General features: G+C 39.4%; 1 protein-coding gene across 1 annotated transcript in view; it reads left to right on the forward strand.

The window, feature by feature from the left end:
• Positions 1-24436, forward strand: part of ppm1h (protein phosphatase, Mg2+/Mn2+ dependent, 1H) — a 77768-nt gene that overhangs the window by 47460 nt on the left and 5872 nt on the right. The window contains exons 5-9 of the mRNA XM_048608038.1: positions 1421-1505; positions 9553-9671; positions 12440-12503; positions 16476-16583; positions 21817-21968. Coding sequence (XP_048463995.1) covers positions 1421-1505; positions 9553-9671; positions 12440-12503; positions 16476-16583; positions 21817-21968 — 528 coding nt within the window. The remainder of the gene's footprint in view (positions 1-1420; positions 1506-9552; positions 9672-12439; positions 12504-16475; positions 16584-21816; positions 21969-24436) is intronic.

Here is a 24436-nt window from a genome sequence, read left to right on the forward strand (position 1 = left end):
CATATGATGCTGCTTGACCTGCTGTGTTCATCCAGCCCTGCACCTTGTTGTCTCAAAGAGAATTCAGTTGCCTGGATAGCATGGATTGGATTGCTCAGCACTGAGGCTTAATCTAAGCACACCAGTTGTAAATCATGCAAGTTTATAATATCATCTGAACCCAATGATTAGAATGTAGCCTGTTAACTCTCCTTGGTACTGTGCCTGTATTTCTACATAATGATGTGTGTAAAATTCAAAATTTAATAATGATTTGTCCAGAGATGTTTTCAGGAAAGTCCCAGAGTTTTGGTGCAGAGCCGAATGGCATTCAGCTGAGATTATTTAACCTCTTCATTATGTCATTACTGTAGGTTATTGCAGAGCACTTGACATGTTTTACTGAGGATTTGCAGCAGAATAGTTATTATAGGTTAAATTGTGTATTGATGGGAGTAAACATTAACACTGAAACTTAAGCTTCTTCTGGCATTAGATTCTTAAGTAATGAAAGCAAAACTGCCATGTCTGAAATATCTGCATTGGTAAAAGTATTCTTTAATGTACTTGATACATTAATCACAGCATAAGTTTTAATTGATAATGGGGTAATTTTTTCTAATTCTGTGTCCCCTACTGAATTAGTTGTAGGCAGCAAAGACCCACAAAATGACCAAGGTGAAACTTAGGCCCCCAAGTGGAACACACAATTTTCTGTTTCTCCAGTAGGTGAGAAAAGTGGGCACACTCCCTTCCAGGTATGCTATTCTCTAACCAACTTTTCCATACTCGCCATGTCCAAACACAGGGTGGCATGGTGGTTCAGTGGTTAGCATTACTGCATCACAATGCCAGGGACCTGTGTTCAATTCCATCTCTGAGTTACTGTGCAAACTCCACACAGACATTCTCCCTGTGTCTGTGTGGGTTTCCACCAGGTACTCCAGTTTCCTCCCACAGTCCAAGTATGTGGAGGGTTAGATGAATTGGCCATGCTAAATTGTCTCTAGGGATGTGCAGGCTAGGTAGATTAGCCATGGTAAATGCAGGGTTACGGGGATGGTTGGGGGCAGGGGGGAGGGGGCGGTGTTGAGCAGGGGCTGGGTTTAGGCAGGATGCTCCTTGGAGGGTCAGTGCAGACTCAGTGGGCCAAATGGCCTCTTTCTGCACTGTAGGGATTCTATGATTCCATGACAGGTGATAGAAGAGTCTGCTGTCCAAGGTTGAAATAGCCAGACGATGTGACAGTGTCATGAAGCCCCACACTTCCAATGTATTTGTTTTTAATTTATGTTATGATCATTAGCCTAAACTAGATTTTCTTTGTCAAATTGTAAGCATTTAAGAAAACTAAATCCATTTAAGACTGCGTAAGCTACCAAATAGAATCAATTTTATATTATTATTCTTTGTGTGAGTATCCCATCTCTTCCTATTTTAGGGCCATTATTGTTCAAAATGGTGAAGTTATTCCAATGTCTTCAGAGTTCACACCAGAAACTGAACGGCAGAGGCTCCAGCACTTGGTAAGTGAGAGTTGAGATAATACAATGTATTTACATAAAACATTGTCAGTAATAGGCAATGCGAGTTTATGGGAATTCTGATTAATCTAGTCTTGAAGCTGTGATACTGAGTGACTTAGATATTAAATAGCCTTTGATTTGGTGTGCCAGGAATAAAACTTTGAACTTGGCAATTTCTTGAGTAATTTCCAGGAAACTTGCATTCTGTTAATTTTTGTTCAAGTTTCAAGTATATTTTTTGTTTTTTTTTTTAAATGAAAATCAGTCAGGCTGCTACTTACATTGAGGTGGGAAAAATTTGGATTGTTGGAAGTTTTGGATGAGATATCAAATCGAGGCCCTGATCCAGTGTAATTTAAAGAAGAGATGAGAATTCTTCAGCATGCAGGCTGGGCATGCTGTCATCCAACACAACCAGAAACCGATTGATTGATTTTTGTTAACTCATTATGAAACTTTTCTGTTTGCAAATTGCTTACCGTGTTTGCCTAGGTAACTATGTGTACACAAGAATAATATGAAAATCTGCAGCACTTTGGATATGATAAGATACTGTGTTATGATAATACAACAATGTAAAGTCAACTGGCGTTCCCTCTAAGCTGTGCAGCTACTGTGGGATTGCGCAAATGCTGATCAGCAAGTCAATACGTTGACCTCTGTGTTCGGGAACTGCTGCTGCACATGGACTTCAGAGGTCCAAGCAATGAAAAAAATAAGAGGGCGTACAGGTAGTTCTGTTATAACGTGTGTTTCATTAACGTGAATTGGCTGTAATGCGATTGAATAGTGGACACTGTTTGGATAACGCAAACTTTCTGCTGTACAGGTATAGTGATTTTTCTGTAGTGATTTCCCTATAATAATTTTCTATGGCAATTCTCTTTAGTGTGAAGTCACATAAGAATGCAGCTATCACGTTATAGGAGAACTACCTGTATTGGTGTCAACATTGGCTCAACTGGCAGCAGTCTTGCTTCTGAATCATTATTGGATAAGATGTTGAGCTAATGCCCTGTCTGCACTGTGTGGCGGACATTAGATCTCGCTGCATTATTTCAAAAAATGCATTGGAATTATCCCTGGTGTCGTGACCAATATTTATCTGGCAAAAATTATAAAATTTGCAGGTTACCTGTTAAGGATTACATTGCTGTTCATGGGAGCTTACTCTGCACAAATTGGCTGCTGGAATTGTTAAATTTCAACAGTGACAACCCTTCCAAGATACTAAATTGTATGTTCAATGTTTTGGGATGTCCTCTGATCATGAAAGGTGCTATATCAATGCAACTCTACAAAGTTGAAATACTAATTTTTATTGTCAGTAGATTGTTTTTGGTGTACAAGTGAAATCACTGGACCTCACTAATGCTCTATTATTAATGATACTTAGCATGTCATTAATTTCAGAGTAGGAAGGGACACTTGTTACAAATGCTTTTTACGAATATATGACTATCACCCAGCCCTATGTGCTTGCCGGTTTGAATGGGAAGGGTGGTGTTGATTTTAGATTTAGGTTTTATTGTCATGCGTACTTAAGTACAGGGGCACAGGAGTACAGTGAAAAGTGTACAATGTCACCATTTCCAGCACAATCTGAGATACAAAGATACCTAGGTATAAAATCCTGGGTACAAAAGTAGAACAGTAAAGAAGTTAAAAGTTAAACATTACAGTCCGTTCTTAATTCATGGGCCTGCAGATGCTCCACTCTGGGCTCACCCCACGGTGACTCACTCTTCCCCCTCCCCAGCTTGGGGATGCTTTCACCTGCGGTAGACTAAGTCCTGCCAGGGCTCATCAGGCTTTGGTGTTGACTGTTGCTTCGCCATTGACTGCTGATGTTGGTGTTGTTCTGAAATGCTCTGCTATCGAATGGGAGCTTGCAGTAATTCCTCTGAACTGAGTTGCCATCACTGGAATAGTTACGGTGATGGAGGAAGAAGCTGAATAGTGATAGCATTGCCAGAGGGCATAATTACAAAACATTTAATAGTCGTTTCATGAAAAAATGTCTCAGCTGGGTAAAGAGAGCTAAAAATGCTGCAATTGGACCAAGAGTACAGAAAGAATGTTGCTGTTCTGCTGAAACCATAATACCTTGAATAGAGTATTGAAGTGTTCCACTAAAAAATATTTATTCATAGAATGTGGGCACTTCTGGCATGGCCAACATTTATTGCTCATTCTCATTGTCTTTGAGAAGACACCTGGGCCACTTTCTTGAATTTGTGTATAGGTACGCCCAAAGTGTCAGAAAATCTCATGATTTTGACTCCACGACCATGAAGGAGCAGCAACGATATATTTCCAACTCAGAGAGATAGGGAGCTTGGAGGTAGTGGTGTCCCCTTGTACCTGCTGTGTGTTGCCCTTGTTCTTCTGGTTGAAACACTTTGGGTTTAGGGGATGTATCAAAAAGCATTGATGATTTGTGATAGTGTACATGTTGTACCTTCCTGATGCAGCAACTTCATGATTGGGTTTTTGGATCATGGCAGGAACTCTGCTTGCTGCACTTTAAACTACCTTTATAGCAGCAAAATGCAGAAGATCTTCAGAAAACCGGGATCAGTATAGGTTCTTTGGAAAACTGATAGTACTGCAGATGTCAGGCTACAGAATCTGCCAAACCATAGTGTGCCATATCAGGGAGGTACAGCGTGAATTAATACTATCAGTGATGACAGATTGAAGGCAGCTATTCATCAAGCTCATTTGTCTTGGGCCAGTTTGAAATGGAGATTTGTGGCATAGTAAGGACATCCACTTCTGATTGGAGAACATCATCATTAAAGAGGAGGAGATCACGGCTTTACCTGAAGGAATTATGTGGTGATAGTCATAAGTGGGAATGAAGAAATTGGCAGAATGTTGAGAAGAAATATTACAAACTGCTGAACACAGATGCATTCCAGTTAGTGACATCATTTGCTTTCACATTGACTAGATAAGGTCTATTTGAACGTTGTCCATTTGCTCCAAGTCTGTGAATGTAATGGTGCCATTAAATAACAAAATTGTGGCTAGATATAATTGCACTATAGAGCCAACTCAGCATTCACAGCAATAACCTAAACACAAATTCAGTGATGAAGGTATACGTCTCGACGCTCAAACGATATGTGTGCTTCATCCAAATGGGGAGCTGTGCTTGAAATGATACAAGTGACCATAAGATGTAGGAGCAGAAGTAAGCCATTCAGCCCATCCAGTCTGCTGTGCCAATCAATGATATCATGGCTGATCAAATAATCCACAACTTCACTGTCCTGTCTTCTCCCCGTAACCCTTGATTCCCTTACGGATTAAAAATCTATGTATCTCGGCCTTGGACATATTCAATAACCCAGCCTCAACAGCCCTGTATGATAAAGAATTCCACCAATTCACAACCCTCTGAGAGATAAATTTCCTCCTCAAATCTGTCTTAAATGGGTGACCCTTTATTCTGAGATTATGCCCTCTGATCCTAGACTCTCCCACAAGTGAAAACAACCTTTCTGCATCTATCCTGTCAAGTTTTCTAAGAATCTTCTTTGTTTCAATAAGGTTGCCTCTCATTCTTCCAAATTCCAGTGAGGCCCAATTTACTCAACCGCTCTTCATAAGTGCTGTATTTATTCTTCTGTGTCGGGATAAAAAATATATTGGAGTTCATTTTGCTGTTAATTTACCCAAAGTGATAATCCATTCACTTGACAGCTTTGACAGTCAGAAAGAAATTTCGTATGGGCAAGCTAAAGGCCCATACAATATTATTGCAATGCACAGTTTCATCCTCATTGATATTTTTCACTGGTTCGTTCTGAATTTTATGATGAAGGACTGAAGCTAGGTGGCAGCACATTCATTCACAACTTATTTTTTCCAACTGCTCAATACGACAGAATACTGCTGCCTGACAGAATTTCACATTTCAGTGTTGGATTTCATCCTTCACTGTCAGATGAGAAACATTTACGTAATACTTTGATTTTCATGCAGTTTATGTAGGCAACTGTAGTGTGGCAATTTTAAAAATCTCATACTTGTTTCAAACCCTTTCATGGGCTTACATGTCCCCATCTTTAATCCTGTCAAACAATACAACTTTATGATATCTCCATTACATTTCTGATTTTCTTGACTCCTCCGTCAGTGGCCTTGCTTTCAGCTGCTAAGGCCCCAACTTTGGGTATTCCTTCCTTAAACCTTTCCATCTTTCTGTTGCTCCTTCCTCCTTTTAAGGTATCCTTAAAGATCATCTCTTTTGACAAAGCTTTTGGTAAATTGTTCTAATGCCTCCTTTTGTGGTCTTCATGTCAAATTTTATTTCATGAGGTCCCAGGATGTTTTATTATTGTGAAGGAACTATATAAATGCAAGTTGTTGTTGATATTGTGATCCTACTTGTTCTTCAAAAGGGGGGCCACTATAGTTATTTGTGAAACTGACTGGATAAATCTGTAATGTATGCCAAATGATACCTGTTTGATAGTACCACTATTAGTTGAAAAATAGTTGCAAAAGTTTTTTTTTTAAAAATGAGTAGTAATTGGATCTAGCCAAAGACTTGCGCAATGTGTTAGATAAAGACCTCAACAACCAAAGCTCTGTTGACACTCACTAGCCTCTGGTGTTATTGTTGGGAGGACTGCCTCAGGCTAGCTATGCAACAGCATGACAGTCATATTCAGAAAGCTGTATCCATCAGTTCTGTCATCACCATTCCTGTCCACCAATCCTTTGGCCCATTCCAGAAGCACAGACTTACCAGAAAATGAGGAACAATAGTCTCCACTGTTAAGTCTGGAATCCATGAATCTGCTAAGGTGCAAAATATGTTATTGTTACTTTGTTGTTAATGGGTCCGTATCCTGGAATTACCTCTATAACATCAATTTGGAAGCATCATCACCATGAAAACTGTAATTCAGGGAAGAAATTTAATCACTGCCTTCAAGCAATTCAAGTTGAGTGATAATTGTAATTTTGATGCCTGCATCTGGATCTCAAGAACCAATCATTTTAAAAAAGCTGGAAACATTTAAATTATTATAAGTAACAGTGGAGTAGTTAAATTGGGATTGAGATGGCATTTTATAACTTGTTGACTTTCATGCTGTTGTGCCATCCTTGGATTAACCTTTAGATTAACTTACTGACTTCTGGACACCACCTGATATCAATTATGTTGCATATCAAGACCTTAAGTCACTGTGAAATATCACAACATATTTTGGATGGGTTAGATTTTTCGGACTTGATCAATAAAGGAGTACTGTTAAAGTCTACATATACAATGTATGTATACCTTTTGTGGAGAAAATCCTTGATCTATCAAAATATTTAAGGTAAATTCAGAAGCTCTATGCAATTTATAAGGTACGGTTGCCCTGGTTTATTAGCAAAATGCCTTTGTGAGATTGAAATTGATTTTTAATTATTATACAAACTATTCTTTTACATGTGCGTGTACAGTCAATCAAGATAACCAATGGCACTTTACACTTTATTAACCCCTTAACTCATCTCTCTGAGAAAAGTAGTGTGTACGCCTATCTGGATAGGGTTTTTTTGTGAGTTATTGGCTGAGTGAATATCTGTCTGCTGTGTATATGCTAATTTTAATATTTAATTTTCTTTCATGTTATAATTTACTGTATGTTGTTCTTCAGACTGGATAAAGCAGTGATGAGACACACCACACATTTTGACCTCTTCCTTTAGCATTAATTGTGTAAATCTCATTAAAATGATTATTTCATCCCTGCTCTGTGTATTTGCTATGCGTGGGATAAATGCACTCTATTGATTCATCCCAGTCTTCGTAAATGCTTTTAATTTTAATGAAATTTTGTATTGGTAAATTGGCAAGATTGGGAGTCAAGCTGGTTTTGCAACCTTCCTGATTTTGCACTCTAATCAAGTCAAAACATTAAATTTAGGAGCAGGAGCAAGCCATTCAGCCCTTTGGACCTACTATTCAGTATGATCGTGGCTGATCATTCAAATCAGTACCCTTTTCCTACTTTCTTCCCAATCCCTTTGTTTTTTAATTCATTCTCAGGTTGAGGCAGCATTTATTGCCCAAGCCTAATTGCCCAGAGGGCAGTTAAGAATCAACCACATTGTTGTGGGGCTAAAGTCACATGGACCAGGTAAAGATGGCAGTTTCCTTCCCTAAAGGACATTAGTGAATCAGATGGGCTTTTCTGACGATCATCATTAGACTCTTAATACCAGATTGTTTGTTTGTTTTTTATTATTGAATTCAAATTCCATCATCTGCTGTGGTGGAATTCACCTCCAGGTCCCCACAGCATTACCTTGGTCTCTGGATTAATAGTCCAGTGATATTGCTTCCACTGTGATTCCTTAGCCCTAAGAGCTATATATTTCATGAAAACATTCAACATTTTGGCCTCAACCGCGGGCCCACCACTCTCTGGATGAAGAAATTTCTCCTTATCTCAGTCCTACCCTGTAACCTTAGACTGTGACGTCTAATTCTGAACTCCATGGTCATCAGGAACATCCTTCCTCTGTTTACCCAGTTTGGTTCTGTTATAATTTTATAGGTTGCTGTGAGGACATTCCCTCATAAACTCCAGTGAATATAGTCCAAACCTATCAAGTCTCTCTTCACACATCAGTCTACCATCCCAGGATCAGTCTGGTAAACCTTTGTTGCACTCACTCCATAATACCCCAGGTGTGGTCTCACCAAAATCCTGTACAATTGCAGCAAGACATTCCTGCTTCTGTACTCAAATCTTCTCGCTGTGAAGACCAGCAAACTATTTGCCTTCTTCACCACCTGCTGCATCTGCATGCTTACTTTCAGCAACTGCTGTGCAAGGACAGCCAGGTCTCGTCGTACCTCCCTTTTACTCAAACTATTTCCGTTCAGATAATAACCTGCCTTCCTGTTTTTGCAACCAAAGTGGATAACTTCACATTTCTCTACATTATACTTCTTCTCTGCTGCATTTGTCCACTTACTCAACTTGTCCAAATCACAATGAAGGATCTCTACTTCCACCTCACAACTCGCCCTACCATCCAGCTTTGTGTCATCTGCAAACTTGGAGACATTACATTTAGTTTCCTCATCTAAATCATGAATATATATAATGAATAGCTGAGGTCCAAGCACTGGTCTCTGCAATAGTCGCTGGCTGCCACTCGGAAAATTATCCATTTATTGCTCTTATTTGTTTCCTCTCTGCCAACCAGTTCTCTACCATGGCCGAACACTGCCCCAAATCCCGTGTGCTTTAATTTTGCAAGCTAATCTCTTACATGGGACCTTATAGAAAGTCTTCTGAAAGTCCAAATAAACCACATGCACTCGCGCCCTTGTCAATTCTACCAGTCGCATTCTTGAAAAATTTCAGTAGATTTATCAAACATGATTTCCCTTTTGTAAGGGCAGCACGGTGGCTCAGTGGTTAGCACTGCTGCCTCACAGTGCCAGGGACCCAGGTTCGGTTCCACTCTCAGGTGACTGTGTGGAGTTTGCACGTTCTCCCCGTGTCTGCATGGGTTTCCTCTGGGTGCTCTGGTTTCCTCCCACAGTCCAAAGATGTGCACTCTGGGTGGATTGGCCATGCTAAATTGCCCATAGTGGCCAGGGATGTGTAGATTAGGTGGGTTATAGGGGGATGGGTCTGCGTGGATGCTCCAAGGGTCATTGTGGACTTGTTGGGCCGAAGGGCCTGTTTCCACACTGTAGCGATTCTATGAAATAAATCCAAGGCGACTCTGTCTGATCCTGTCACCGTTTTGCAACAGAGAGGATTGTTGGGAAGCCTATGCAACCAGTATTCCAGTTGCTCCTGGGCTTCCTGCCCAGAAAACTTGGTTAAAATGACCCACTTTATCCTTGACTTGTGACACGCAGGAGCTGTTTGCACTATACCAAAGAAGCTGTTTGCACTACACCATAGGAGCTGCAAAGATTTCAAGATCAGAGTACGCACAGCCTAGTGGTGAGCCATTGCAATGTAAATGCACATTACCCCTCCCACAGTTACTTTATGCTTTCTGCCCACAGGCCTGTTTGCAGCCACATTTGTTGGGAAATGAATTCACTCACTTAGAATTTTCCAGAAGAGTACAACGCAAAGAACTTGGGAAGAAAATGCTCTTTCGTGATTTTAACATGACTGGCTGGTAAGAATGTGACCTTAAACAGATGTGAATGCCTTTTGTGGAGCCTTGCTACCTTTGATTATGTAATTGTTATGTATTTATTATAATTGAAAAACATTCAAATGTAGGATTATTTCTTGATAAATTGTCTCTGGGTCAGAAACATAGCAGACAGCAAATAAGTTTAAGTGTGAGGGCAGTTACAATGCAAAAATCGAATTAAGAATTCACATTATAGTAAAACCTGAAATGGGAGAAAGCCATTGAATACAACAGCCAATGTATTCAGAGTTCATATATGATTGTTTTACCATAGTCACCCTCCAGTCTGACACCCCTTGCCATCTGACACCCCTCTCCCCGCCCACCTCCAGTGTAAAGAACACCTCACATTAAATATATATCTTCCAGTGCTCCTGACATAGAGCTTTTCATAATTCAAACATGTATATACAGTAGTATTCAATGTGTGACTTGTACAGTTTGCAGTCTATTCATTTCAAGAGAAATACAGTCGTGGGAAGTATGTACTTGAATTCTTGGTGCATGGGCTCACGGAAGGTAATTCTTTGTACCAGTTTTCTTTGTACCAGGAAAATTACTCCTTCCCCCTTTTCTGCTGTAAGCGTTATAAGACAGTGATAGCCATCACGTGAGCCCTATGATTAAATATCCTCATTCCTTTGCTTTGCCGTGATTCTATTTATCTTTTAAGAATACCAAAGGACTCTCATGTTCAGTAAAGAGCTACAAGAGCTGTCCATATATGTTCACAGTGATGAGGTGTTTTAATGCACTGACCTGTGTAATGACAGGTTTAATGGCCTGTGTACAACCACGTATACTGCCAGCAGATTTAAACCTATCCTTCCATTTAAAATGTCCACTTACTTATTCTGTAAATCCCACTCGGCCTATTACGCCCATGGACACAGCTACTGAGAGGAAGAATTACAACAAATGGGACTTCATTGGGAAATGTAACCTAAATTGTGAATCAGATCATTACTTTCTGACTTTCTAATGGATTTAATTTTCTTCTCACTTCTAAGCAAATAGTATTATTATGGGTGTTTTTGAAGCAATTCATGTGTCACATCACAACATATCTATAATGCAAGTTGACCCCATTTTTAGTTGGAAAATTATTTTCCACAAGTAATATCCCAATTTAAACAGGAAGGTACAAATTTTTTTTACTATTTCAATGGATAAATGTGTTGCTTTTAAGCCACACAGATGTGCAGACCAGGAAAATTTCATTATTGATCAACACAGAGTTAGCTAATATGGTCAGAGCACTACTATTCACGCCAGTGTCCTGCAGCTGAGGAAAGAGCTGACTGCTGTTCAGTGATGTTGTTGGAATGGTATATGCCAGATGGGAATATGAGTTGATATGTAGGTTCCCTTCAACTGTGATGGCCACAACTTCAAGCAGCCTATCAACAGTTGTTTCCTGGACCCTGAGATTAGGAATGGTGTAAAATATTGGAGGGCAACTGGTTTATATGAAGCCACATCTTGGCAAGAAAACAATGCAGTTCAGATCATCCAGTAAGGAGAAGAGCCCATACTTCCACTTTAGCTTAACATTTAGCATTTACCAGCATATTTCCTTATGTTTTCACATCCTGGCACCTAATTTCCAATGCCAGAATGTATAATTTTAATTTTATTGTGAGTGAGCTACGTCAGTGGATATGATTACAGGTGTTGCATTACAATGCAGGAAGAGGTATAATTATCTCATACTCCAAATATCAAAAGGAGTACTGCACATGGTTTGTATTATTGCAACATATCACACAAAGAGCTTTCATATCTGTGATCAGTACTGCTCCATGTGTACGAAATCATTTTTAGATATAGACTTTTTAAAATAGCCCTTTTATTCGCTTTTGGAACTGTGAAAAATTGAGGCACATGTGAGGTGTGCAGATGAAAGTTCAACACATATAATGAGAGTCTTTACATGCTGTAAGAGGTGGCAAATGATTACTAAAGCTTGAGCTGAACATGGATTGTTAGCGGTAATGGTGAATTATACTCTCCTGAATGCAAATGCTCAATGTCTCGATATATTGTACAGACCCTGAGGAACAGCAGGGGATCTGACCCAAGCTGTGTAGCATGTCTAACAGTGATAAATTGCTGGGCTGCTGCTAAAGTGGCTCTCATGTGAGTGTGCAGGGAGTGTGGTCGGAGGAATAAACAGAGCGATCATACCTATAATAAAGCATTGCCTAATCATCATTTACCTTTGCATTCGACTAGAGAATTTTTATACTACATCTGCTGCAGCAAAAAAAAAACAGACTTTTCTTTGGACATTTTGTGGACGTTCTATTTGATTGCCTTGCAATGAGATCTAATTTTCTTTTGGTAGGGAGAACGGATTCTGTTCTTATCATTTGTGCACAGGTGCTCCCAGGGCTTTGTGGCCACTGAAAGAAGAGCCTTGTTTTAAATTTACTTTCTCACTCCATTGCCTTGGACCACAAACAAAAATCTAACCTGCAGTTTCCAGCTTTCACTTGAAAGAATAATTGCTCTGTCTCTCGTACACATTAAAACAGGACTGATAAGAAAATTAGATTGGCACATTCTGAACCTTGCACAGCACCACCTCCACCCCTCCCAACCCTTGCACCCAGGGGAGATGACATGGCTATAAATCAGGCCCTGTCATCTTGTGTTGATGTGAGAAGATTGTTGTGGGGTAAGGGATGGTGACTTTGGCCAGTCAATCTACTATGCTGATGGAAACTGTCTTCTCTTGACTACAGGGCATACAAAGTCATAGAAGAAGATGACCTAAAATTTCCCCTGGTATATGGGGAGGGAAAGAAGGTAGGCTATTATATCGTAGAAAATTAAGTGTTTGTTTTTCCTTTGGCCAAAAGGGTGCTAATCTAAAATGTTTCTTGCACTGTGGCTGTAAAGTATATGCACCGTCGTCCCCTCCCTGCTTCAACCATCCTGAAAACACATTGCCACTTTCTACGAAAATTACATGGCAACCTATGGAAGGCAATTATTTCCAAAAGTTGAACATCAGTGATGTATACAGGGCATTGAAACAAACCAGGACTTGCTTTCAATTAAAGAATGTACTCAATGGATTAATCCTGCTGAAACAAAAAAAACAAAGAACTGTGGATATTGGAAATCAGGAAAAAAAAAATCAGAAATTGCTGGAAAAACTCAGGAGGTCTGGCAGCATCTGTGGAGAGAAAGCAGGGTCAACATTTCAGATCCAGTGACCCTTCTTCAGAACTCATTGTTTAACGTTGAGCAAACAAGAACATTCATGGCTGATTGGCTAATTTCCATTTGTGACCTGTGTCGGGCAATTTCTTTTTTTAAAAGTTTTTATTTTTGTCCTTTTCTTCTTTCCTTTGGTTTTGTTGTTGAAGAAGTAAGTAATTAGGGAAAAGCTGTTTACAGGAGCAGAAGGACCACTAGCCAGAGGGAGGCAATGGCCTAGTGGTATTATTGTGAGATAATTAAGCCAGAAACTCAGCTAATGTTCTGGGAACCTGGGTTGAAATCCTGTCACGGCAGTTGGTGGAATTTGAATTCAATGAAGGATCTGGAATTAAGGGTCTAATGATGGCCACGGAACCATTGCTGATTGTCAGAAAACCCCATCTGGTTCACTAACTCCTTTAGGGAAGGAAATCTGGCATAATCTGGTGTGGCCTGCATGTGACTCCAGACCCACCGTTAATTCTTAGCTGCACTCTGGTCAGTTAGGGATGGCCAATAAATACTGGCTTAACCAGAGATGCTCACATTCTGTGAATGGATTTAAAAAAAGGACAGATTTAAGGTGATTGACAAAAAAACTTGAAGCAACACAAGGGATTTTTTGTTCAAATGCAGTAAGTTGTGACATGAAGTGCACCATCTGAAAAGGCAGCATCAACAGATTTATTTAATAATTAGTTTCAAAAGGGGAATGGATAAGTTACTGAGGGGGAAAAGAAAGTACAGGCCCATCTAAAAAAAACAACTGGGGAGTGGGACTAATGGTTAACTTGACCAAAGAAGCAACACAGGCATAATGAGCTGAACTGGGGAAAATTCTGTGAGTCTCCCACCCACAGCCATGATAAAAAAAAAAACTAGTCAGGGCTCATTTCTTCTAATTATTAACAGTGCTGTGATTCAGTTGCACTTCCTGGATTTTTTTTTTTGTTTTTATTGCTGGTGACACGAGAGATTATCTGCTAGTCCTGGAAGTGGCAGGTCTAGAAGCAGTAGGAGGTGGTGTAGTGGTAATGTCACTGGACTAATTATCTAGTTCTGGGACATGGATTCAACGATAGTGGTTGGGGGAGTTTACTGAATTTAAATTTCACCAATAATGACAACTGTTGATTGCCATAAAACCCATATGGTTCACAAATGCCCTTTAGGGAAGGAAATCTGCCATCGTTACCTAGCCTTACCTACATGTGACTAGTCTATAGTAATGCCCACATCCTATTGATTGAATTTTTTTAAGAAAGGAAGCTTAATTAGGTAGGAACAGGAAGATTTGAACCATGCAATTTTCCTGTCTTCAGTATAGAAGAGTTTTGGGTGGGAAGGCCCATGTTCAACCTTCCTACCCAGCTGTCTATTCAGGCCTGTACGAGATCAACTAAGAACCACGTAGGCCTATTCCTGCCTGTGCTCCAGTCTGGGCAGAAATGTGTTGGCCTATCCAACTGGTAAACCAGTGTGAGCAGCATGTCAGTTTGAGAAGGGAGTGGTTCATTTTGATCTGCACTCGTTGGTACATGACCCAAGGGACTAGTTGTGAGCGTGGATCCTTCTCCACATGGCACCATCCCCACTCACCATCTCCTCGTTAATACTGACAAGTGCTAAAACTGCACCAACTTACTGGCCAGCAGCTCTTGACGGGAGAGACTTTCTCAGTTAGGTTTTCTACTGGTATTAGGACCCTATCTGTGACCAGTCAAGTGCCTAATTACTTGAAGATCCAATGGGATTTTGCATCCAAACAGGCACAGGGTTCCCTTTTGCTAATCTTTTCCACTTTCTGATTTAACCCGAAAATGGGAAGGAACCATATCGGGGCTGTTTTTCCTGTCCAAATCTGTTTCTTTTTTTTTGAATCCTCCTTGCTGTGTATCCAAAAGTGATTTCAAATCAAGTGGAATAAATACTGCCAGTAATTAGTAAGTTGAGACCACCCTCACCATTAATTAGCAGAACCTGTTGAATTAACGGGACCAATAGTTTTGATGAAGCACTGGGGACAAAGAATGGTCTTGAAAGTTTATTTTGAAGAGGAAAAAGTGAATTTGTCCTGGTGTCACAGCCAAAATTTATCCCTCAACAGGCATTACAAAAACAAATTGACTGGTTGTTGTCACTACTTTTTGTGGAAGCTTACTGTGCTCAATTTGGCTACTTTTGTTTCCTGTATTAATTGTGACTGTGCTTCAAAAACTATTTCATTGGCTGTAATGTGCTTTGAGACATCTTAAGGTTGTGAATAGCACCATATACATGTAGGGCTTTCTTGCCTACATCCAGCTGTTGAACTTCACTTCGGAAAATCAATGCCTTAACTAGCATTGAATGCATGTGCAATTGATCTAGTTCTTTTTTTCCAAATAAATTGTTTGTTGGCTTTCAAAGGGCTTGCCTGCATTTTATACTGGAATTCCCAACTGACTTGTTCTATGTATGTAACAAGCTATTGTATCATATAATAAACTTGAAGGTGAGAAGAATATGCTTTGGAAAATGCATATACTGCACTATAATTATGAGCATAGAGAGCACACAGTGTCTATATCTGTGCTGTGTAAGGATTCATGGAAGGATGTTTCTATAAAGTGAATGTCCCAGTGTTGAGTTTTATTGGACAGGCAATGTAGATCAGAGAATAATAAAAGTCAGTCATGAAAATTTTCAGTTATGTAGAAATGAGAGACAACCTCTATGCCTGAGCCTCCAATCCATGTTCCTGTTGAGTGAGGAGTAAAGAGTTTTCCAAGAGTGTCATCCCTGACAGTGCAATTATATGTTGTATAGATGTACATACATTTAAAAATTCTCTCTGAGAAGTTGCCAATTTCTTGTTTCTCGTGAAGTGAGTTTGTAAAGTTAATTTTATAAAGGAAACTCCTTACGATCAATTTTCTCAGCATTCCATGTCTTTCTGTGGGATGTTGATTAGAGAAGGCTATCTCTTGTCAAGTTTTTATTAGTTCTTCTGATGTTGTCAAACAGGAGGCCTTGGAGAATGGTCTAGATTGAATTCAACATTTTAAAAATTCATTCATGGGGGTAGACATTGCTGGCAGGGCCAGCATTCATTGGGACCTTGGGAAGGTGTTGATGAGCTGTTTTTTGAACCACTTGCAGTATATATGGTGGAAGTACCAACATGTTGTCAGGCAGAAAGCTTCAGGATTTTGATCCAGTGACAATGAAAGAGTCGCAATGTATTTCCAACTCCGGATTGTGTGTGACTTGGAGGTATTTCATGTGCCTGACGAATCAGGATTTCCTCAGTCACTCTGTCTTCCCCATTTCTCTCTGTTAAACTTGTGCAATCAATGAACGAAATTTGAGTAAATTCTGACATGGTGTGCAATATTCACCATTTGAAAACTTAAGTTCCAAATTCTGCACTCCTGATCAATCCACTCTCTTCCACTTACAGGAGTGTAATGTATTAAATATGATACTGGCATATCAGTTAATACATCAATACTAAAAATATTTTTTTAGTCTTTGTTGAAAAAGAAGCAGGGTCTTTCTTTGTTAATGTGGATGATGTAATTTGTTTGACAGGCACGTGTGATGGCAACCATAGGTGTCACTCGAGGACTTGGAGATCATGATCTGAAGGTTCACGATTCTAATATCCATATAAAGCCCTTTCTCTCATGTACACCTGAGGTAAAGTATCTATTTTTAGCTGACGAAAGCTGGCACATGTAGCTCCCCTCTGGCTTTTGTTCTAATCAATCCCTGCTAACTACTGTTAACTATAAGGCAGTTGTCATTCATCTAACTATCTACTGACAAGTCCTGGATGAGCCCAGCTTTCCTGCCATTCAGTGTTGCCAAAAAAAAAACAAAGCCATCCTCCTTATCACAATAAAACAAGACAGAATGATCTCTTTAAAAATGAAGATGGTTTGAAACACATTGAGTGGAGTGGAGGACAAGGGATTTGCCAATTTTGCACAAGATTGATGTGAAGTTGGCAATAATGGATGAGTCTCACGCTTAATATTTTGTGAAATCTGAGTTTTGCCAAAATTTACTGACTAAGGGACAGCTAACAACCTGAGCAATTTCTATCCTAATCTAGCCAATTGGACATGTCCAGGTTTGGGGAAGTGGGGCAGGTGTTGAAAGGGCAGGGAGGAAGTGAAGAGGGGAATTCATGGACTGACAGTAGGATGCAGTATTTCTGTTGGATCAGGAGGAGTGCAAGTGTTCTGAAGTGTCCTTGCACAAATCAATGGAAAGTAGTTTTGGCCTTTTTTTTGAGGAGCTACCAACAGTGACTAGGCTCCTTAAGGGTCACTAACTGCCTGGCACAAATTGGAGCGTATATAATGCATGCTGATCCCATTTGCCTCAGAAAGGCAGCCAACATTATCAAAGACACCTTCCACTCTAGTTATAATCTCTTCCAACCTCTTTTGTCAGGCAGAAGATAAAGAAGCTTAAACACATATACCATTAGGTTCAAGAACAGCTTCTTTCCTGCTGTTGTTAGACTTCTGAATGGACCTCTCAAATTTCAAATCTAATGTTGATCTTGCTTTTTGTGCACCTTCTTTGCAGCCATATCTTTGTATTCCTCACTCTGTTCCATCATCCTATAATCTTTGTATAGTATGATCTGCTTGCACTGCACACAAAACAAAACTTCCACTGTACCTAGGTACATATAACAATACTAAGTCAAATCAAATCAGATCATTGGCCTTTCACAATCAAAACTAAAATCCTATGCAAGATACAAATTTGCTTAAAAATGTTGGTCACCTGAAACAGACAGACATGCAATTCTAATATTCAGGTCCATAGGCATCTAAGATTCAGACCCCCTTCTTTAGTCACTCCCGTTCCCCACTCCCCACTTTCTCCCTCAATTTCCCCTAGTCTTCCTTTGCTGGCCATCCATTTTACTATGTGTTTCTTTTGAATGAAGCTGTACACAATATCTAGTGGAGTATTGGGCTGGATTCTGGCCCTAAATTCTGAAACTTTTCTGTCTGAGATGGCTGATTTTCCATTCAGCTCAATAAATTCTCTTTTTTTTTTCTGAAAATTACATTTAAAAAAAGTTCCAATTTGAAACTAATTATTAATAATTCTGCAAAAAGCACTTCAATGCAAATAATTGTAAAGTGTTTCTCAGCTTTAGAACTACACAGGCCATTTGGTCCAACTGATCTATGGCAGTGTTTATGCACTGTACAGCCTCCTCTCACCATCCTTCATCCCATCCTATCCATCTATTATATCCTTCTATTTCTTTCTCTCTCATGAGTTTAGCAAGCTCCTCCTTAAATATATGTATGCTGGTTGTCTCAACCATTACACGTAGTAGCAGGCTCCACAATCTAGCCAGTTTCTGGGTGAAATATTCCCTATCTGGTTCATTTTAATTGTCTCCTTTATACCTGGGGTTCCTCAGATCAAGTTTATATCAATGTTAAATTTCCTGGGAATAATTACAAAATAAATCAAGCACGTTATTAGCAAATTGAATACAGGCATTTCTTTTTTGCTTTCACTCTGGTTCTCACAGGATACCATTCGGCAATTTAAAAAAAAATTAATTTAAGAACAGCACCAGTTTAAAATATAATTCACTGGAACATGTATATACTAACAGTGTATGGCAGCTTATTCATATGGTTGTGCATTTACTTAGCAACTGAATAGTTTACAATCCATTTTTGCAGTTCATTAAAAGGAGAGGCAATGGCACAGTAACTAAATAGCAATCCAGCATCCCAGGCTAATTTAAGGTTTTAGCAAAGATTTGTAGCTCAGGTTATGGGTGAGGTTGCCGACTTGCTCACCAAACTGGTTTGTTTTCATTCAGACGTTTCGTCACCATGCTAGGTAACATCATCAGTGAGGCCTCCGATGAAGCGATGTTGTTCTACTCCGCTTGGAATTTATACAGTCTGGTCCGTTATGGTGAATAGTGTCATTTCCGTTTTTTTTTCCTGTATGGGTTTGTATATGGGATCCAATTCTATATGTTTGTTGATTGCATTATGGGTTGAGAACCATGCCTCTAGGAAATCCTGTGATTGTCTATATTTAGCTTGGGCTACTATGCTTGCGCTGTCCCAGTTAAACTGATGGCCTTCATTGTCCAAGTGTACTGATATTAAGGAAAGTTTGTTGTGTCATTTTGCTGCTAGCTGATGTTCATGTATTCAGATGGATAGTTTCCTTCCTGTCTGTCCAATGTAATGTTTGTGGCAGTCGTTGCATGGTATTTTGCAAACTACGCTGGTTCTGCACGTTGTGGGAATGGCATCTTTAATCCCTGAGTGTTTGTCATAGAGTGGCTATGGGCTTGTGTCCTACCATGATTCCTATTGGTCGTAGGGGTCTCATTGTCAGTTCTGATATGTTCTTGATGTAGGGTAGTGTGGCCAGTGTGTTAAGTGTACTGGGTCCCCTTGTTGTCTATTTGTTGGCACCTGCAGATGAAGTTGCAGAGATATCCGTTCATAGCAAAGATTTTGTACAGTTGCTTTTCCTGTTTCCTGCATCGTTCTGGCGTGTTGCAGTGAGTGGTGGCCCATTTAAATAGTGTCCTAATACAGCTTTATTTGTGGACGTTGTGGTGGTTGCTGTAGAAGTTAAGGATTTGGTCAGTATGGGTTGCTTTCCTGTATACTGAAGCTTGGGACTCCCTGTTGGTCATACTTTCAACTCTGACGTCCAGAAAAGGATTGTTGTTTTCTTGTCCTCTCGTGAATTTAATCCTGGTGAATATGTTGTTGATGAGGTGCTGGGTCTCTTCTAGTTTGTTGTGTTTAATAATGACAAATGTGTCGTCCACGTACCGGATCCACAATTTAGGTTGAATGCGGGGGAGGGTAGTGTGTTCTAGTCTCCGCAATGAGTCCTGAGATGGGCAAGCCATTGATCTGTTCATATACTTGGCCGTTAAGGATAATCAACATAGGACCAAAACGAAGAAGAGACACAAGCTACTCAGAGGCCTCACTGATGATGTTACCTAGCATGGTAACGAAACATCTGAATGAAAACAAACCAGCTCAGCGAGCAAGTCAGCAACTTCATCCCAGGCTAATGTTCTGGGGACATAGACTTGAATCTCACCATAGCAGATGGTGAAATTTTAATTCAATTAATATATGGAATAGAGAGCTGACTTAAGGGTTAAGGGCAAACATGTAACCATTTGGTCAATTGTTGTAAAAACCCATCTAGTTTACTAATGTCCTTTAGAGAAAGCAATCACTGCCATCCTTTCCTGATCTGGCCTACTTGTAACTCCAGACCCACAGCAATTTGGTTGACTTTTACCTGCATTCTGGGCAATTAGGGGTGGGCAATAAATGCTGGCCCAGCCACTGATGCCCAAATCCCATGAACAAATAAAAAGTACATTCTCACCAAAACAGTTTTGAATTGAATATTTGATTTACAGCATAGGATGCAAACTTATACACATATGTAAATAAGCAGCAAATATTCAATGAATTTATGTTCAGGGTAATGAACGCTATAATTCAGTTCTGGCTAGTCTCACCTTGAACACCCCAGAGCTGTAAAATCACTGATGACTGAAAGTGTACAATTATTGAATGATTGAAGTAAGCAGCCCCACTATTTAATAAGAATCCTCCATTTAGTTTTCCCTTTCTGGCTTGGAATAATCATCTTGAAATTAGTATCAGTGTTCAAAGTATGATGGACTAGAAATTTACCTTCTTGAGATTGAACCTTGTCAATAAAATCAACAAAAGCAGTTGTTTGTGGAATTGAAACCTACATTTCACTAAAACAACAGCGTGAAATAAGGCATTTCATAATTATTTTAGAGTCTTTTGAAGCAATGTGTTTCAAGCTTCTCAGTTTTTAAAGAAATGTTCATGACCTTACAGTACTCTTAACAATCTTTTAAAATGCACATAATTAGCTGCACAGTCCATATTCCTGGGCTGGTGACATCTGTGAATTGAGGGAAATAAATGGACTGGGAGCATTGAGAGAATCTTGTACAGTTAACAAAGATTTTACCATAAATGATTTTGTCTAATCAATAAATAGATCTGCTGTGCTGCTTGATTGCAAACACAGTTAAATGTTGCTACAAATTTTGGATTCTACTGCACAAAAATGGTAGGATCTGAGCTTCAGCTGTAAGCATTTAAAGGCTATGTCTTAAATTGTGTAAATAAAAAAGAAAGCCTCCAGTATGCCTCAGTGCAGCTTTTACAGCCACTGTGACTTATACAGCACATTAATGCACAAGGATTTTTACAGGAGCTGGGTCACCTGTGGGCTCCATTTATTAGAATTTCCTATCTTGCCTGTTCAGACTAATTCAAATCAAGTGTGTAAATCTGCAAGGAGATGGGCCTGCCCTGCATGGTTTATGATCTGTGCAGATGAGGCAAAATAGAATGTCATGTTGTTGCCATGGGAATGTTAACTGCCTGATTTCCATATTGAATCCAGCAAAATGCTGTTGACCTCCAAAGAATGTTTGTGATTTGTGTCAATTTGTGGGAATCTAAATCAAAGCATTTCAGTGTTACCCCTTCAGGCCCACAGCCTAACCACGGGTCGCAGTTACTTGACAACATTTTTTTTAAGAGACAGAAATGAGAGTAATGTGCATTCCAAAAACAAAAGCATTTCTATTTGCAATTTCAAAGGCAAAATGAAGTGTCTGTATGCTACCACTGAAAGTGTGCTTGCAATGTTTTTGTTGATTGACTTGTTTTTGTTTTGTCATTTTTACTTTACGGTCATGGAAATCTAAAATGACTTGTAAATAATTTGGTGGGTTATAAGGGAAAACTTTGCACTCCACAACTTTAAAAATTATTCAGCTGCTTTTTAAAACTCTTTGTTTACTTGAAAAGTTAATTTGATTGATCTGCTACAGGTGCGAGTTTATGACATCTCGGAGCACGATCATGATGTAAATGACGTATTGGTTCTAGCCACTGATGGACTATGGGATGTCTTATCGAATAAAGAAGTGGCTGAGGCTATAACAAGCTTTCTGTCCAACTGTGATCCCGATGACCCACGCAGGTTAGTCAGGAGTGTTACTGGGTTTCTAAAGCCACTAATTCCACGAGTTAATAATCCATGACGTGGATACGGGCTGAAGTGTTGAATTTCAATGGAGACGTATTTGATGTAGTTACTACTGTCAGTCAACATGACAACATTGAACTGCAACAGAAAAGAAGATAATTTGACCTATTGCTTCAGTACTGGCTTTTTACTAGCTTAATCCAAACTAAATCCCAGGGCTTGCTCTCGTCTGAGATCTATACAAGCTTAGGAGCAAGATCAGGCCATTTAGCTCCTTAGATCTACCCCACAAATTGACAGGATCACGGCTGATCTGATTGTGGCCTGAGTTACGCTTCTCTATATTACTCCTATGCTAGCTGACTCTTATTAGTCTTGAAATTATGTAGTTTTCTCTTAAAAGTTCTCTATCTCAGCTCATTTGTTGCTGAAACCCTCATCAATGTATTTGTTATTTCTGGATTCAACTATTCAAATATTCCCGTGCTGGCCTCGATTCTTCTGGCTTGCATAAAGTTGAGTTTATTTAGAAATTAGTTAGTAGTACCCTAAATATATTGAGTCTCATTTGTCCAGCACCTCTGTGCTTGCTGATCTCCATTAGTTTCTGGTTTGACAGGCCCTTGTTTTAACACACTTACCCTTGCTTTCAAACCATTCCCTTTCCCTATAAAATTCTCCATCCCTAGAAAACAGTACTACTCCAATTTTGTACTCCTGTGCATTTCTGATTTTAATTGTTGCACCATCAACAACCATGCCTTCAGCTACCTAGGTCAAAAGTCTGGAACTCCCTCCCTAAATCTCTCCAATTCTCTATCTCACTTTGCTTTTTAAATATGTTCCTTAAAACCTGGCCCTTTGACCAAGCCTTTGATAATCAGTTCTATGATTTCTTTATGTGGCTTAATGTCTGGTTTTGTTTGGTAACAATAAAGTGAAAAATCTTAGGATGTTTTAGAACATCAAAGGTCCTATATAAATACTAGCTGTTGTTTATTGAAAGACAATCCCATCCTCATTTGTATCAAGTCAGTGAACTGCAGAATGACAATTTCTGATGACTCTAGTTTCAACTCAAATGATGTTGGACACATTGGTCATTACTCAACCGTTCTTAATCTGGTATCAAAAAAAGCCAATACCAAGACAACATTCAACATTGTTGCCTGAGATAGTGACCGAAAATAATCACAATCCAACCTCTGCATTTTCCAATTTCCACATCTGAAACACAACAAAAATGTTCCATTTATAACTGTCAGACAGTCTGTGTTGCATTATGGTCAGCACTCTGACAGAAATGGTGTAATCTGTTCATATCCTCTAGGAGTACTACTTGGTGGGTGGTGGGGGATGGGTCACTGGGAAGCTGCGCTTAGGAGGTTGTTTGGAGCAGACATCACTGATTTTGATATTGAGTTGAGAGAATTTTCCTTCGTACCCGTAAAGACACAGAAATAATATCAGATTCCACAGCATGGACACAAGTAGTCTATTTTGTTGCCCTTCACACTGTAGCAATATATATATATGTACAATTACAGAGACCAAACAGCACAGAAACATGCCATTCAGTCCAAACAGCCTATGCCAGTGTTTCTGCTCCATATTGCTGATCTAAGTTTGACCTGATGACTTCCTTTGCCTTTCTTCTTCTTGTTTATTCAGCTTCTGCTTGAATGCATCTATGCTCTCACTTCATTGAGTTCCACTTTATAACCACACTCTCAGAAATGTTTCTCTTCAATTTCTAGTTGAATTAGTTAGTGACTATCTTGTATTTAGGGCCTCTAATACTGATGTCCCCACAAGTGGAAACATCACACCCTTGTTTATAAACCCTCGTATAACCTTGAAGCCCTCTTTTAGGACTCAACAGCCTTCGCTTTTCTAGATTTTTTAAAAATGCCTGTTTGGGCATTTTTAGTAGCTGTAACCTCCCTGTTCCGTTATCATCTTTATAAATATTTTCTTCAGTCCATCTACGTCCATTTTATAATGTCATTTTCATAAAATAGATTAAATTTTTATAATACAAGTTATTCAAAGCAACAGCCCCTACACACTTGTCACCTTCAAGCAATGTACTTGTGCAATTTGGAAAGGAAAATGGGTAGAGACTAATGTTGCTAGATCTTTATCCTATGTACATTATTGTGGGATTTCAAAGAAATTCTTTGAGAGATGGGCAGCATATCTGTGCCTACAAAAGCCTCCAGTTGTAAACATTTGGAAATAAATGTAGCAATGGTAATGACATGGCTTTTGGCACTTCATAACTCGCTCTTCTTTGGGAATGTTAGATAGACAGCCATGTGGAGGAACCTCTGAAGAATCCTTCCAAGTGTTCGGCATGGCTATCTACTGACTTAAGGGTTCAGGCCTATGTTTTGGATTGTCTTTGCCAAAGATATATTGAGTGCATGCTGTTGACCAGAAGTGTTTCCTAAATTCTCTCC

The sequence above is a fragment of the Rhincodon typus genome, chromosome 18 (assembly GCF_021869965.1).
Source record: "Rhincodon typus isolate 14 chromosome 18, sRhiTyp1.1, whole genome shotgun sequence".
Lineage (NCBI taxonomy): Eukaryota > Metazoa > Chordata > Chondrichthyes > Orectolobiformes > Rhincodontidae > Rhincodon > Rhincodon typus.